At 52.8% G+C, this 13,875-nt stretch overlaps 2 protein-coding genes and 1 pseudogene across 2 annotated transcripts; 1 reads left to right on the top strand and 2 right to left on the bottom strand.

Annotated features, from left to right (window-relative positions):
* Positions 1-162: 162 nt before the first annotated feature.
* Positions 163-1,075, bottom strand: LOC120662890 (annotated as a pseudogene).
* Positions 1,076-2,571: 1,496 nt separating this feature from the next.
* Positions 2,572-4,213, top strand: LOC120658988 (cytochrome P450 89A2-like). The gene has a single exon (XM_039937081.1). It carries the CDS (start codon positions 2,572-2,574, stop codon positions 4,111-4,113), a length of 1,542 nt encoding a protein of 513 aa, XP_039793015.1. The 3' UTR covers positions 4,114-4,213.
* Positions 4,214-8,336: 4,123 nt separating this feature from the next.
* Positions 8,337-12,171, bottom strand: LOC120661756. The gene is made up of 7 exons (XM_039940686.1): positions 11,702-12,171; positions 11,012-11,098; positions 10,636-10,887; positions 10,367-10,531; positions 9,952-10,005; positions 9,654-9,800; positions 8,337-9,085 (listed from the first exon to the last, which is right to left on the bottom strand). The coding sequence occupies exons 1-7, from the start codon at positions 11,885-11,887 to the stop codon at positions 8,708-8,710; spliced, it is 1,269 nt and encodes a 422-aa protein (XP_039796620.1). The 5' UTR covers positions 11,888-12,171; the 3' UTR covers positions 8,337-8,707.
* Between the last annotated feature and the right edge of the window lie 1,704 nt (positions 12,172-13,875).

Genomic DNA, 13,875 nt, shown 5'->3' with positions numbered 1-13,875 from the left:
AATGTCAGAAATTGCTTGCTCGCCAAATTCGCCTTCCCGGGAGTCGGTGCTGCTAGCAAGTTGATCTCTCTTCGGGATATTAGAAATTCAGAATATTGCTTGTGCTTTGCCAGCGGATTCACTCAGCCTTGCTCACGTCGGCACGTCGCGATCTCTCATGATTCATGAAACCACCGTTTCCTCGTCAGGCAGCTTGATGTCGAGCAGGGTGTCCGCGTCCGAGTGCTCGAACGTGGTCTCCCTCGTCGGCGCCCGGCGGCCTTCAGCGACCTGCCTCTTGTACTCCCACCGCGCGTTGATTAGCGGCATGAATAGCTCTTTCTCGCGCCGGCGCAGGGCGCGCCCGGTCTCGAGGCGTTCGCGGGAGACGCGCTTGGTGACGGACGGGAGGAAGAAGAAGACGCCCGTCTATCTGGGGCTGCAGATGAACGCGAGCCAGGCGCGCTCCACGTCCTCGACGGCGCGCACCGCCGGCTCGTCGAGCCTCTCGCCAAAGCACATGAGCACTGGAACGCCTCCGTGACGTCGCCGGGCGGGTCTCCCCGCCCCGATCCCCGCAGCTTCTCCATGAGGACGCGGCGCTCCCAGGCGCGCGCCGGCTCGAACCACTCGACGCGCGACGGGTGCAGCGCCTCGCCGACGAGGTTGGTTGGGTTGGCCGCAGGAGGCGCCACACGGGCCCGTAGTCGGTGCGGGTGATGATGCGGTCGCTCACGCCAAGGAGCGTGTTCGGCGCGCCCGGCGGCCTGTTGGCGAAGGCGGCGCCGCCGGCGCCCACGAGCGCGGCGTGCGCGGGGTGCCGATCGGCCACGAAGACGAAGAGCGGCGGCGAGCCGATCCGGAGCGTGACGATGGGGCCGTACCTCTCGAAGAGCCGCAGGAGGAGGGGCTCCAGCTCCACGTAGCCCGCGGAGCTCCGCAGGCGCAGCCACAGCAGGTTGCCTAAAAGCAGACTGCTGGGGGACCGGGGACCCGGTGGCAGTCGCCGCCGGCGGTCCTTGGCGTGCTGGAGCAGCAAGAGGACGGCGAGCAGGGCGGCGACGGCGCTGGCTAGGAGGGGCCAACTGGTCTCCATGGTGCGGTCGTGAGGAGCCGAGACGGACTGGACAGGTGTGCCATTTTATATCGCGGGAGCTATTTTGTAATGGCTAGGGTGCCAATTGTTAATCATTAGGTGCCCCTCCAACCCTCCTCCGTTCAAAATTTTATATTAATTCTTTAAAATCATATCTGAATTTAGAAAATTAGTACAAAATTTTAAACTATTGAGGTTCGGAGGTGCACCTAGGGTCACCCATTTGCACGTGCACCTCTAGTAACGGCCATGGTTCGCTTCACATTATCGCGTCTTTCTTAATCCTAGCTGTAGGATATGGATCGGTTGGCTGGCACGTTACCCAGGGGTGGACGGTAAATGAAATACCGTCCACCGGTCGTTGGAGATGGTGACCAGCGACGCCCGCGGGCGAGCCGGGAGCCGGCGACCAAGGCTGGGAAGAGGGGACTCCTTTCCGCTCTGCCCCCGCGTCGCCCCTCTCCTGCCCACCACCGGATCTCGCCTCCTCCACCGTTTTGGTCCCCCTCCCTTCCCACCTCTGGCATCACGCCGGAGGCCGGAGGGAGTGGGGATCCATCTCTTTTTAATAGTTTTTGATAGATCAAATTTAAATTAGGGTTAGGGTTTTTTCATGCCGCGTTTCGTGGTATGTGAGATTTGTTTCCTCCTTCTCCTCTCTGGCAACGGTGAAGAGATAGGGTGGCTTGAGTCTCTCCATGGCGGCTCCAATGAAGGAGGTGGCAGCATCTACAATGTCGACAACTTGCTTGGAGCGACGACATGGAGAATTAGGTTTCCGGATGACGTCATCAAGGCAGGGATGGTGCCGTCATCGTGGACTAATTTTCTCCGGCAACTTCTTCATTTTGCCGTGGTTAGATCCAACCACGGTGAAGGGTTTGTGAGAATAAGTCTGTCCTCCAAGCTGATGTCAATCAGTCTTGGATCGGATAGATTGGGATCAGTCTCTCTTCTTCATCGGTGGCAGAAAGAGGAAGAAGAAAGACACAAAAAGGAAGAAGAAAATTATGTTCGTTCCAACCTATAGGGATGTTGGTCGCCGTTTTTTGGGCGCTTATTCTCAGTCTGCTTGCTGAGCGTATGTCTGTGTAGCTTTCTATTTGATTTTTTACACATGTTTGGGATTGAGATTTGGATCTGCTTAGTGTGTGAGTACTTTGAGAATGTTGCGTATATCTTAATGATGTAATCAGTTTTGATATAATACAATTCTTCGTTTAATCTTAAAAAAAAAGCTGGAAGAGGGTATCGCCCTCACTTCGAACTCTCCTCTCGTAAGGCTATCTCGATTCTCGAACTCTTCGAAAGTTCGAAACGATCCTTCGTCTTCGAGAAGAAACCCATGTTAAAACCTTATCGGTTTATCCCACCATGTTGTACGGACGCGGGACTCCGCGTACGGGCCCCGGCTATAAACTGGAATCCCGTTCGTCTCGTCTGCCCAGCCACGACATCAACAAGGGTTTCGTTTCGTCGCGAAAGATCGCCTCGCCATGGAGACCAGCTGGAGCTGGCTGCTCCTCGCCGGCGCCCTCCTGCTCTCCCTCCTCGCCCTGCGCCGCCACGCCAGGAACCGCCGCCTCCCGCCGGGCCCGCCGGCCGTGCCGCTGTTCGGCAACCTGCTGTGGCTGCGCCACTCCGCCGCCGACGTGGAGCCGCTCCTGCTCAAGCTCTTCCAGCAGTACGGCCCCGTGGTGACGCTCCGGATGGGCTCCCGCCTCGCCGTCTTCGTGGCCGACCGCCGCCTCGCGCACGCCGCGCTCGTGGGCGCCGGCGCCGTCACGATCGCCAACCGGCCCAAGCCCGCCACCAGCGCGCTCCTGGGCGTCGGCGGCAACATCATCACCAACGCCGACTACGGGCCGCTCTGGCGCCTCCTGCGCCGCAACCTCGTCGCCGAGACGCTGCACCCGTCGCGCGTCCGGCTGTTCGCGCCTGCGCGCGCCTGGGTGCGCGGCGTGCTCCTGGACAAGCTGCGCGCGGGCGGGGGCGGGGCCGGCGCGCCCGGCGACGCCATGGAGGCGTTCCGCTACACCATGTTCTGCCTCCTCGTGCTCATGTGCTTCGGCGAGCGGCTCGGCGAGCCCGCGGTGCGCGCCATCGAGGACGCCGAGCGCGCTTGGCTGCTCTACATCTCCCAGCAGATGAGCGTCTTCTTCTTCTTCCCGTCCATCACCAAGCACATCTTCCGCGGGCGCCTCCAGGCCGCGCGCGCCCTGCGGCGGCGCCAGATGGAGCTCTTCGTGCCGCTGATCAACGCCCGGCGGGAGTACAAGCGGCGGGTCAAGGAAGGCCAGGCACCGACGAGCGAGACCACGTTCCAGCACTCGTACGTGGACACCCTGCTGGACATCACGCTCCCGGAGGAGGGCCACCGCCCGCTCACCGACGACGAGATCGTCACGCTCTGCTCCGAGTTCCTCACCGCCGGCACCGACACCACCTCGACAGGGCTGCAGTGGATCATGGCCGAGCTGGTCAACAACCCGGCCGTCCAGGAGCGCCTCCACGCCGAGATCAGGGCCACCTGCGGCGACGACGCCGAGGAGGTCTCGGAGGAGGCCGTCCATCACATGCCGTACCTCAAGGCGGTGATCCTCGAGGGCCTGCGCAAGCACCCGCCGGGCCACTTCGTGCTGCCGCACAAGGCCGCCGACGACATGGACGTCGGCGGGTACCTGATCCCCAAGGGCGCGACGGTGAACTTCATGGTGGCCGAGATGGGCCGGGACGGGCGGGAGTGGGAGAGGCCGATGGAGTTCTTGCCGGAGCGGTTCCTGGAGGGCGGCGACGGCGCGGGCGTGGACATGACGGGGACCAAGGGGATCCGGATGATGCCGTTCGGCGCGGGGCGGAGGATCTGCGCCGGGCTGTCCATCGCCATGCTGCACCTCGAGTACTTCGTGGCCAACATGGTGAGGGAGTTCGAGTGGCGGGAGGCGCCCGGGCACGAGGTGGAGCTCCAGGAGAAGCGCGAGTTCACCACCGTCATGAAGAAGCCGCTGCGCCCGCGCCTTGTGCCCCGGAGGAGCTGATCGATTTGGGGAGTTCCAGTAGTTAGCTTTAGAGAGCTTATTAGATTGTTAGATTTGATTTGCATACGCTCGTGTCAGTAAGGGACCATTGAGTACCGCACTAGTTTTTTTTTTTGGAAAATGGGAACTTTATTGATTTCAAAAAGGGATATTAAGGTGATACAACGACTTGAATCTTTCCCGACCTATGCCAAATGGGACACAGCCTAAAAAAGTCTGAAGCACAAAAGGACATACTAATGATTGTCAATCATAAGACTAGACCGTCATCCATATGCCTGGGTAAAAAAACTCCTTGGCCATCCGCTCCAAGAACAGAGATGCCGCCACAAGTGCGGAGCCGGTATGTAGTCGAGTATATTACCCGCAGAAAAGAAGAGTGTTTGTTCTAAAAAAACGACAGCATTTCTACATAATTAATCAGACCAACCCAAGAATGCCACTCCTACCACACTAGTTTCATAGATAACAGTTTTCTGTATCAAGTTCATAGCATCCATTGCTTTTTTTTCTTTAAGAATATGTCATCCCATTGGCCCTTGCTCTATGGGCAGAGCCAGCTTCCTGATTCTAATTTTTTAGATTTTATGACTTTATGATCCAAGGTGGATTGGATCTGACAGATCCTAAGATAGAGTCGTCTTCGGTTTTAAGCTCCAATTCACAAGGCCGTGGTACTTAGCATGACAATTGACAATACGTAAAAATCTATTCACACAACAGTAAAATAAACAAACATGGATCATCCAAAAAGTTTTAGGTCGACGAACCACTCAAAACAACATTGTTTCAATGGTCATGATTTTAATAGGAGTCATATATGGACGCAGATTCGGTAACATTGCACAGTGACATTCTCGTTGACATTGAGTCACTGACATGTGGAACTCACGTGATATGGGTCCCACATGAATGTCACCGAAAATGTCACCGTGCAATGTTACTGAATCTCAATCCGTCATATATACAGGTGACCTTGTACATGATACTTTGTAATTTTTCACATACATGTTCCTTTGCACTATATCACAAAAGTTAGCTTGTCTAATACCCAAAATCTTGCTTAACATCATAAAACGAGGCATATTTTTCATGTAGTAGAACTTATGATGCTGCTTTCCATTGTATTACAAAATTTAGGACATGTTGTAATTCGAATAAGTTTGATCAAGATCATTCGACCAGGTCTACAGTCTTCTTGGTTTGGATTTGTTGAAGGTCTAGAAATGAGAAGAAGACAGGGGCGAGGATGGTGATGATGGATCGCGCGCTCGTGAAATAGGCCGCCTGGTGCGCGTGTGGGCCATTTAGCGGCTGGGCCTGCTACTGCAGATAACTAGGACCGGCCCACATTGACGCAGCAGATTGGACCACGGAAGCTTTTTGAAGAGGGGTATTTGGGTTTTTGGGCCACTTTCCTGGGCCTTGTGCTGTCTGGAACTGGAGTATATAGGAGCCCTCCAGAAAACCTATCCATCTTCCGCAAGATTTTTTCTAACTTACCTTCCAGTGTTTGAGATTCGTGCAAACAATCATAACCCTTGGATCCATCTCAAACCCTAACTCCTCTCTCTCCTAACCTTCTCTCTCCCCCACCCGCCGCCATCTGCTCGTGCTGCACTGCGCCCGCCCGTGCCTCGCGTCGCGCCCTCTCCTCACGCCGCACGGCCGCCGCCCGCACCCCGTGCGCCACCGCCGCTCGCGCCCCAGCGCGCTGCCCCGCCGCCGCACGCAGCCGTCGCCCGCGCCCCGGGAGCTGCCCCGCCGCCGCGCGCCCGCGCCCCCGGAGCTGTCCCGCCGCCGCACGCTGCGTGCTGCCCGCTGTCCCGCAGCTGCGCGCTGCCATGCTCCGCGCACCGCCCGCGCCGGCGCCGGAGAAGATGGCGCTCCGATCCCCGGAGAAGAGGTGACTGTTCAACTTTCAATTTTAGTATTTTTCAACATTCCGTGACTCCAATTTCAACATTCAACATTCCGTATCTATAGTTTCAACAATTCAAAGTTAAATGTTGAACATGTTTATGAAAAATGTTGAGGTGATTTTGTTGAAATGTTGAACTTATTTGCAGCAACTAATTGGGCTAAATAGACTTTAAAGATGAAAGGCTTATCTACCTTCCACAAGATGTATAGGAGCCCCCGGAGCCCTCAGCCTTTCCCTCAAAAAAAAGCCCTCAGCCAGCGGTGAGAAAGCAGCGAGGCATGCAGATGGCAGCCATGGCTGGAGCCTCTGCAGGTTGCTCGCTCTCCTCCTCCATTCAAAGTGTGGGTGTGGCATCGACACTACAAGCTGCTCGATCGATCACGCCCCAAATCTCCACGCCTGATCTGCTTCCGCTCCCCTTCAACCTGCATCACCGCAAGGCTGTGGGCGAGAGGAAAGGAGGGAAATGCACACAGCGTTCAGAAACACTGTGCCAAGTCGGACGACGCGCCGGCGAGCTTTACGCCGCTGCTGCGTCTCTGCAGATTCACAGTCACAGTGCGGCATGCATACTGGCAAAGCACAGCTCAGGGCGGCCAGTGTATACTCCGCTTCTCTGCGACGTGCTGCATTTGGCTCAGCTTATTATGGCCTTTTCTGCAAAAGACGGGCACAGCCACTACGGGTATGTATGATCATCCAACAACAGAGTTCAGAGATCAGATACAAAGATGTCATTACTGCTCAGCGAATCATTTAAAACGTTCTTTTTAAAAAAATAATAATATCATTTAAACCTCCATATGCTTTTAGAAAAAAAACCTGTTATTCATATATATACATAAAAAAGAGGACTAAATGGTCTCTAGGCCTGTAAAGGTCCAATAAAGTTGAGCCAAATACAATTACCCACGAAGGCCAAAACAAAACAAAGAGCTCGCAACTGTATTTGTAAGATGAGGTTGGTTGGTAGGTGGGGATACTCTACTCCGATACTGGAAGGAGAAGGCACAATCTCTTTTCGAAGAATCTCACACATGTGGATGTAAAAAAAGGGCTCGCAAACAAGGCCGGCACCGATGACAGCCGCCGGGGCCTCTGTCCGCCGGGCAAGAACACGGATCGTGAAAGCTGCCAAGGCCATGACTACCCATCCACCCATGCACGGATGCACCCTCCTCCCAACTCCAAAGCCCTAGCCGCCGAGCTAGCAGTCAGCACTCAGCAACGGCAGGGCCTGCAGTGACTCAGTGAGGAGCCACAGATCATGCAGAGAGGCCTGTATGCAGTGCAGTGAAAGCTAGGATTCCATGGGCGCCATGCACGCAGCGATGCACGTCCTGGATGGATCTTGCTGGTGTAATTATTTCCGCGACGAATCCAACAAAAAAGGAGGCAGCTAGGGCGTCCTGTTTCGGTACGAATCCAACAAAAAAGCAGGCCAAGCGGCAGGAAGCCCCCTTTGGTGAGACGTGAGAGTTTGGTACGTGCCCGTGAGCCGCGGGCACGTACCGACGTTCCAACTGACCACTACTGACTGGCCGAGACTGATGGATTCCTAGTGTGGTAAAAAAGACAGAGAAAAGACTAATGCTGCTTTTTGTTTTTGGTACTTCAGTAATTTTCTTATATCATGTGTTTGAAAAGCCTGAAGCCCTGAACTAGCAAGATGTTCTTGGTTCTTGCAGGAGATTGTTTGTAGACCAGATAGGCAAAAGCTGGTCATGACCAATTACTTGTTTGTGTATGACAGTTGTTGCAAGCTGTTATCTTTCCAAACACATTGTATTGCGCCCACTCGGAATGATCCACTGAAAACAAATATGGTTGACCTGAGGAATTGATCACTGGTTGCCACCATCAAAGCACTAGCTAGAAATACCTCACAAGACCACGGGTCAGAATCCAGCCCAAGGCCACTACCAAAACGTCAAAAGTTAGGCACCTCACACATGCTTATGTACCAACAATCAGCAGCAACAACCAAGATGCACTTGCTATATTGTTGAAGCCTTGAAGGGATGGCGCCTGCATTGTTGCCTGCAATGTGAACTCCACCAGCCTACAGTGGCAGCACCTTCAAAATGCTGCTAAGACTAGAGGTCTAGCACCATACTGCATAGTATCTATTTATATATTTATAAATAATCACCCAGATTACACTTTTCCAGGTGCCTCAGTGGCCACCTAACTCGGCACACAGAAAGTTGGCATCTTTGCACATCTTCCAACAGCTAAGCACTCGATTACCCACTTTTCAGAATAGAAAACACACATGGGTGGTACAAGGATTAGCCAGGATCACGGGCACCAACAATTAATCAATTCAATTCAACTCGCAAACAGGTTGAAAGGCATGGAGTGAAACAAAATTATTTGACAGACACAAGGCACAAACCAAACCACACAGGCCTGTTCCTCTTCAGAAACTTGACCACGCTCCTCCCTAGAATCTGACGACCAACATCTCTGAGGCAGAGAACAATTTCACATGTCAACACACACTCACTCGTCTAGAAGTTAATAAACTAGGGGTAGAAGTAAAACAGAACCAAAAGCCAAGAACAAGAAAAAAAAAGATTAAAGAAAATGAGGTATATAAACTAATTTACAGGATGATACAGAGGTGTCAAGGGGGTGTTAGGGCTCTGATAGCAAGCTCAAGCTTCACTATGGACAGTTAGAGTTCTTCCCGGGACCGCCGTAGTAGAAGTAAGTGCCCCAGTCGCCATTGTTGCCGTTCTGCACGTCGTAGCAGTTGGACTGCTCGGTGAAGGTGCCCACGCCCCTTGGCGCCTTGATGTTGTTGGACGAGTCCACCACCTGGATGTTCTTGAAGTAGCTGGCCTTGCCAAACCCTTCCTCCGGGAAGTGGCCACTACCCATCTGCGTGGAGGTGTGGCTGCCGTCAGGCTCCGAGTTCACTACCTCGCCACCCCACTCGATCATGGAGGCACTGTCAGTCAGGTAGGAGAAGAGGAAGGATGGCCAGTAGCCCAGAACGTAATTGTCACCGAACTGCAACCACCAGTTGCCCTCCTTTGGGTCCTGCAAAAAACCATGATTTTCGGGCAAAATCAGCAGATAGGACAATCAGATAATATTGAAGTAGGGCCCTTATAGTGCTACTATCATGCACGCGCAACAGAAATTTTATTATGTGTTCCTCATATGCACTATGGAAAGGTGCTGCCCTTTGGTGAAAACGACCTGCAAACTATTTCATTTTCCAGTCAAATTTTGGAAATGCAGGAAAAACAATACTGGCACATGGCTTAGGAAAGAGCCAGGATTTGCAATATTTTCTTGGCGGGGAAGAGTACGATTTTCTTACAGTAGAAACGTGAGCTCAAGGTGAATATTCTTGTGGAAAATTGTTAAACATGGCAATCAATATCAGTGGTTGCATTAGCAGACAAATCTAGTTCCTGCACGGGGACAACTGTGACTGTGACGAGTGCGTCCACAAACAGAGCCAGGGCCACAGTTGTAGCCTTGACTCAAGCCTGAAGGCGCCTTCAGAAAGAACAAGAGACAGGTGGGCACGGATTCTGTCCGGACCCATCCGCGAATTTGATTTCGTATGCTCAGCATGTGAGAGCTTTTTGGAATTTACCTTCCACACCAAAATATTGATGTCATATTGGGAGCCACCATAATTGGAGATGGGGAAGATGCTGGCGCCCATGGCGATCTGATTGTTTATCTGGATGAACCCCGAGCACAATAGGTTGTAGCATCCTGTTGCTTGATACGCATCACTCTGCAGTATCCAAAGCAATACAAAATCAGTATCATTAGGTCATTCTCCAATTTGATAATCAAATGATAGCGATGTAGGTCTAGGCAGAAGACAAAGATAAACTAAAAACAATTGCTCATGAAGATTGAAAGGAATGTAATGTTTATCTTACAGTCCAGTAGGTGAAGAGCCTAGTGTTGTTGTCTCCATACAGGTCTGGGCTAACCTGCAATTACGTGGAGAGCGTAGAGGCATTAGCCACAACGAAAGAGACTGCACATATTAACCCCGCAATTACAGCATGCTTAGCTCCTAAATGCAGTACCGCCAGCAGAGCTCATCAAAGAGAAAAGCTATGTGTCAATGGAGGATCTAGCCAAGCTCCTACACATTTAATGGCTCTCTGCCTCTCTCAGCACCAGTGCTTATATCATTATTGCAGCACACAGAAATAATTGACGCATGCAGAGGAGAAATTATTGAGCGCAGTGAAGAAGATGAAGAACAGAAATGGAAGCTGCAAGGCAGCATTTAATAGAACTTTTCATGAACTGAGTTTCTCTTTCCATGTTCCTCCCATGTCTCACCTGCCATCCTGCTTCGATGCTGTTGAGGTCCTGGCCGAAGGAGCCCCCCAAGATCCAGAGCTGGGACAGGCTGAATTCATTGGCCTGCTCGATCTTCGGTTGCCACACATTGATGGTGGCCTTGGCGCCATAGTACTTGTCCCCCTCCACATAAGCTATGGCGTGCTGCTCCATGGGAGATAGAGCAAACACATAAACAGGATTAGCACTGCTAATATGAAGGTAATTCTTGGATGAAGCATTGTAGATGTACCAGTACTGTTCTGTACCTGGTGGCCACTCTCATTGAGCATGTCAGGGTCAACAGACATGGGGTTGGGGGTGCTACGGTGCCTCTTCTTGCCATACCTCCTCACAGAGCTTGCTCTCAGGACGTCCTCCTTCTTGGTCCTCCTGATAGGTATCGTGTCCTCGGGGCACTTGCCATTCTGATGCCACATTTGGGTGATGGTCTGGGTCTGCTGCTGAGATGCAACCTTGGACTCATCATACAGGCCTTCCGGGTGGTACGCAGGCCGCATCTGAAAGGCGATGATGGAGCACCATTGAGCGACGTCATGATGTATGTGGGGGAGAGAAGCTCTGCAGCTTGTCGACACTCAAACAGTGAAATGAAAAGTGCAGGGGTGCTGCAGAGAGAGGAACCTGGATGGTGTGGTTCTTGAGGAACGGGTGATCGAAGGCAGGCTGGTTGGAGATGTGCACGCAGTCTATCAAGTCACCGTCTGGGCTCTGTTAGTTGATTTCTCAGATCAGTAGTTGCAAAAATGCAGAAAAACAAAAGAGAGAAGATTGTGCCAAAATTAGGAGAGGAATGTTTCGAGAAGGACATGCATTTTTTTTCTCTGAACAAATGTAGCGAAAATGTAGCAAGCTTAAGAAATGACTTGAGTTCAACAGCAAAGAGAGTAAATAAAGCAACTAAAAGCAAGCATCTTTCGCTTCAGATTCAATGAACCAAAGGAGCACGGGCGCCCATAAAATTTCTGCAAAAGCGCGACTTTTCCCTCCCGCGACGAAAGGAAACCGAGCCCAATGCATGGATGGTCCATGAGGAACAGGCATTCAACCCTTCCAGAGCGACGGGGTGGACCAGGCAAAGCAGCAAGCGCAGCGCAAGAACGACCCCTGCCTCAAAAGGGCGGCTTTCTTCTACTACTCCCATGCAAAATGCTTAAATGCAGCACCACTTTTTTTTTGCCCCCATGGATTCTGTTGGATTCACTCCCCAAGTGCAGAGAAAACGAAATTTCAGACAAGGGAACGCGAAATGCACCGAACGGACTGTACGCTCGGCGCGCGGTGGAGGAGGCGAAGGGCTGGGTGAGGCAGTACCTCGATGGTGGCGAGCGGCGCCTTGTTGAGGCGCTTGAGGTGGCTGCGCACCTGCCGCTGCCGCAGAAGCTGCCGCCGCCGCTGCTTCAGCGGCGCCGCCCCGGCATTCCCCGCCGCCGCAGTTCCCTCGAGGAATAGCGCCGCCGCCACGGCCAGCGCCACCAAGCACGCCCGCGCCGCCGCCATGGGCACCCGGCAAGCAAGCGCTCCCCAACTCCCGGCTGCCGAGCAGCGCGGCTAGCCTAGCAACCGGAACGACGGCGCGCGGCGCGGGCCGCTTCCCTTTGGCCGACGGGTAAAAGAAGGCGAAGCGGGGGCGGCGCGGGCGGGCGGAAGGGGAAGGGAAGGGGGCCGGCGGGTGTGCGAGCACTTAAAAATCCGCCCGTTGGGTGTCGTTTTTTGCTTCGGCCGCCGCCCCCGCTGCGCTCCCTTCTCTTCTGGGATGGAGAGGGAGGGAGAGGGAATGCCGGCCGTCGTGGCGCTTAAAGGCTGGCGACTTTTTTTTTTTGATGGCAAAGGCTGGCGACTTGGCGAGGAGAGAGACGAGGCCCGCCTGCGCTGCTCCGCGACGCGATGCGCTCGGACTAGAATATTTTTTATTTTTTATTTATTTTTCAATTTTATTTTAAAAATAATCCACCTGCACAAATATTTGCAGATCTAATTCTTTTGGTCGCGCCAGTCTGAGTGACGCAACAAAAACACACTGTCGCGCCACATGCATTGGCGTGATAAGGTGTGCCACGTTGGCACATTTCAAAGCACTCGGAAGTGGTCTGCCAGCGTATATTCCACGTGTCAAGTTTATCACGCCACTCCCACCGGCGTTACAGCACAGCCTTGTCACGCTACCCTCGCTGGCGCGACAAGGTCTTATCTTAAAAAAATTATATATTTTTCATACGAACTCGGATGGAAATGATCTACAACTTCATAGTTTTGAATTTTTTCATTTGAAGTCATTAAGGCCCTGTTTAGTTCACACCCCATAAATCCCGTAAACACAAAAAAAAGTCACATCGAATGTTTCGACAGATACATGGAGTACTTAATGAAGTCTATTTACAAAACTTTTTGCATGGATAGGCTGTAAATCGCGAGACGAATCTAATAAGTCTACTTAATCCATGATTTGCACCAGTGATGCTACAATAACCAACCGCTAATTATTGATTAATCATGGATTAATTATCATCATTAGATTCGTCTCGCGATTTACAACCCATCTGTGCAAAAAGTTTTATAAATAGATTTTATTTAATACTTCAAATTAGTAAGATTCCATCGCAAAATTTTTTTTGCGTTTAAACTAAACACGGTAAGATGTTTAAATAATTAATTTAAATTTTTAACAGCATATTAAGCAGTTGTAAATATTTGTCCGGATGAATTATTTTTAAAATAAAATTGAAAAAAAAATTAAAAATAAAAAAATATTCCTCGGACTAGTCGGACCCCCACCGCGCCGGTGTCGCCCGCCCGCGCGCGCTGTCGGGGCCGTGACTCGCGCCGCGACCGCGCGCGCTGGCTCCCGTGGCACGGGGGACCCCGACGCGCCGACGCAGGGCCTACGCCCGGAACGGAGCTCTCTCGGCGCGTTCGCGGCGGGCGGGAGTACGAGGCGCGCGCACGGCCGGGGCTTCTGGTCACGGGGGGGCCGTGCGGTGCGGCGCGGCCGGCACCCGCACCCGCACGGGTCGGGGGTCAGCGGCGGTTTCCGTCGTCTCCCGCAAGGCCGCAACGCCGACGACGCTGCTCCGGGTGCGTCGTCGTACGTACCGTGTGTCGCGGTGGTTTCGTGGGCACGGGCTGCCGCTCCACGTATCCGTGCCGGTCGCCCTCCGTGGCCGGCCGGACTCGTGCACGGCCCACGGGGAATAGCGTGAGAGAGCTTGGGTTGGGAATGCGCCGGTCGCCATCCGCCCATCCATGATAAAAATCCGCGTCGCTGTGACTGCCGTAGAAGTCTGGGAGTCGACCAATTTTCATGATAGAAATGAAAGCCGGTTGTTTGGCGACTAGCGGATGATCTGATCGGATATCAGAAGCAGCACTGTGAGGCGTCACCTGTGTGTCATCGCAGCGAATTCTGTCTCCTCCCTCCGTCCTAAAATAAATATAATTCTAGAATTCAAAATTTATCCCACAAAAATTGTTAATTTTGATCCACCTAG

The sequence above is a fragment of the Panicum virgatum genome, chromosome 2N (assembly GCF_016808335.1).
Source record: "Panicum virgatum strain AP13 chromosome 2N, P.virgatum_v5, whole genome shotgun sequence".
Classification (NCBI taxonomy): Eukaryota; Viridiplantae; Streptophyta; class Magnoliopsida; order Poales; family Poaceae; genus Panicum; species Panicum virgatum.
The sequence above is the reverse complement of the archived record's forward strand: the minus strand, read 5'-3'. Positions and strand labels throughout refer to the sequence as shown.

Excerpts from the sequence above, each read along its gene's own strand:
- LOC120658988 (XM_039937081.1), top strand. The coding sequence starts at position 2,572 with ATGGAGACCAGCTGGAGCTGGCTGCTCCTCGCCGGCGCCCTCCTGCTC.
- LOC120661756 (XM_039940686.1), bottom strand. The coding sequence starts at position 11,887 with ATGGCGGCGGCGCGGGCGTGCTTGGTGGCGCTGGCCGTGGCGGCGGCG. Across the intron at positions 9,801-9,951 it reads GGCTCTTCACCTACTGGACT|AGTGATGCGTATCAAGCAAC; the intron begins GTAAGATAAACA and ends TGGATACTGCAG. Across the intron at positions 9,086-9,653 it reads TCAATATTTTGGTGTGGAAG|GACCCAAAGGAGGGCAACTG; the intron begins GTAAATTCCAAA and ends GGTTTTTTGCAG.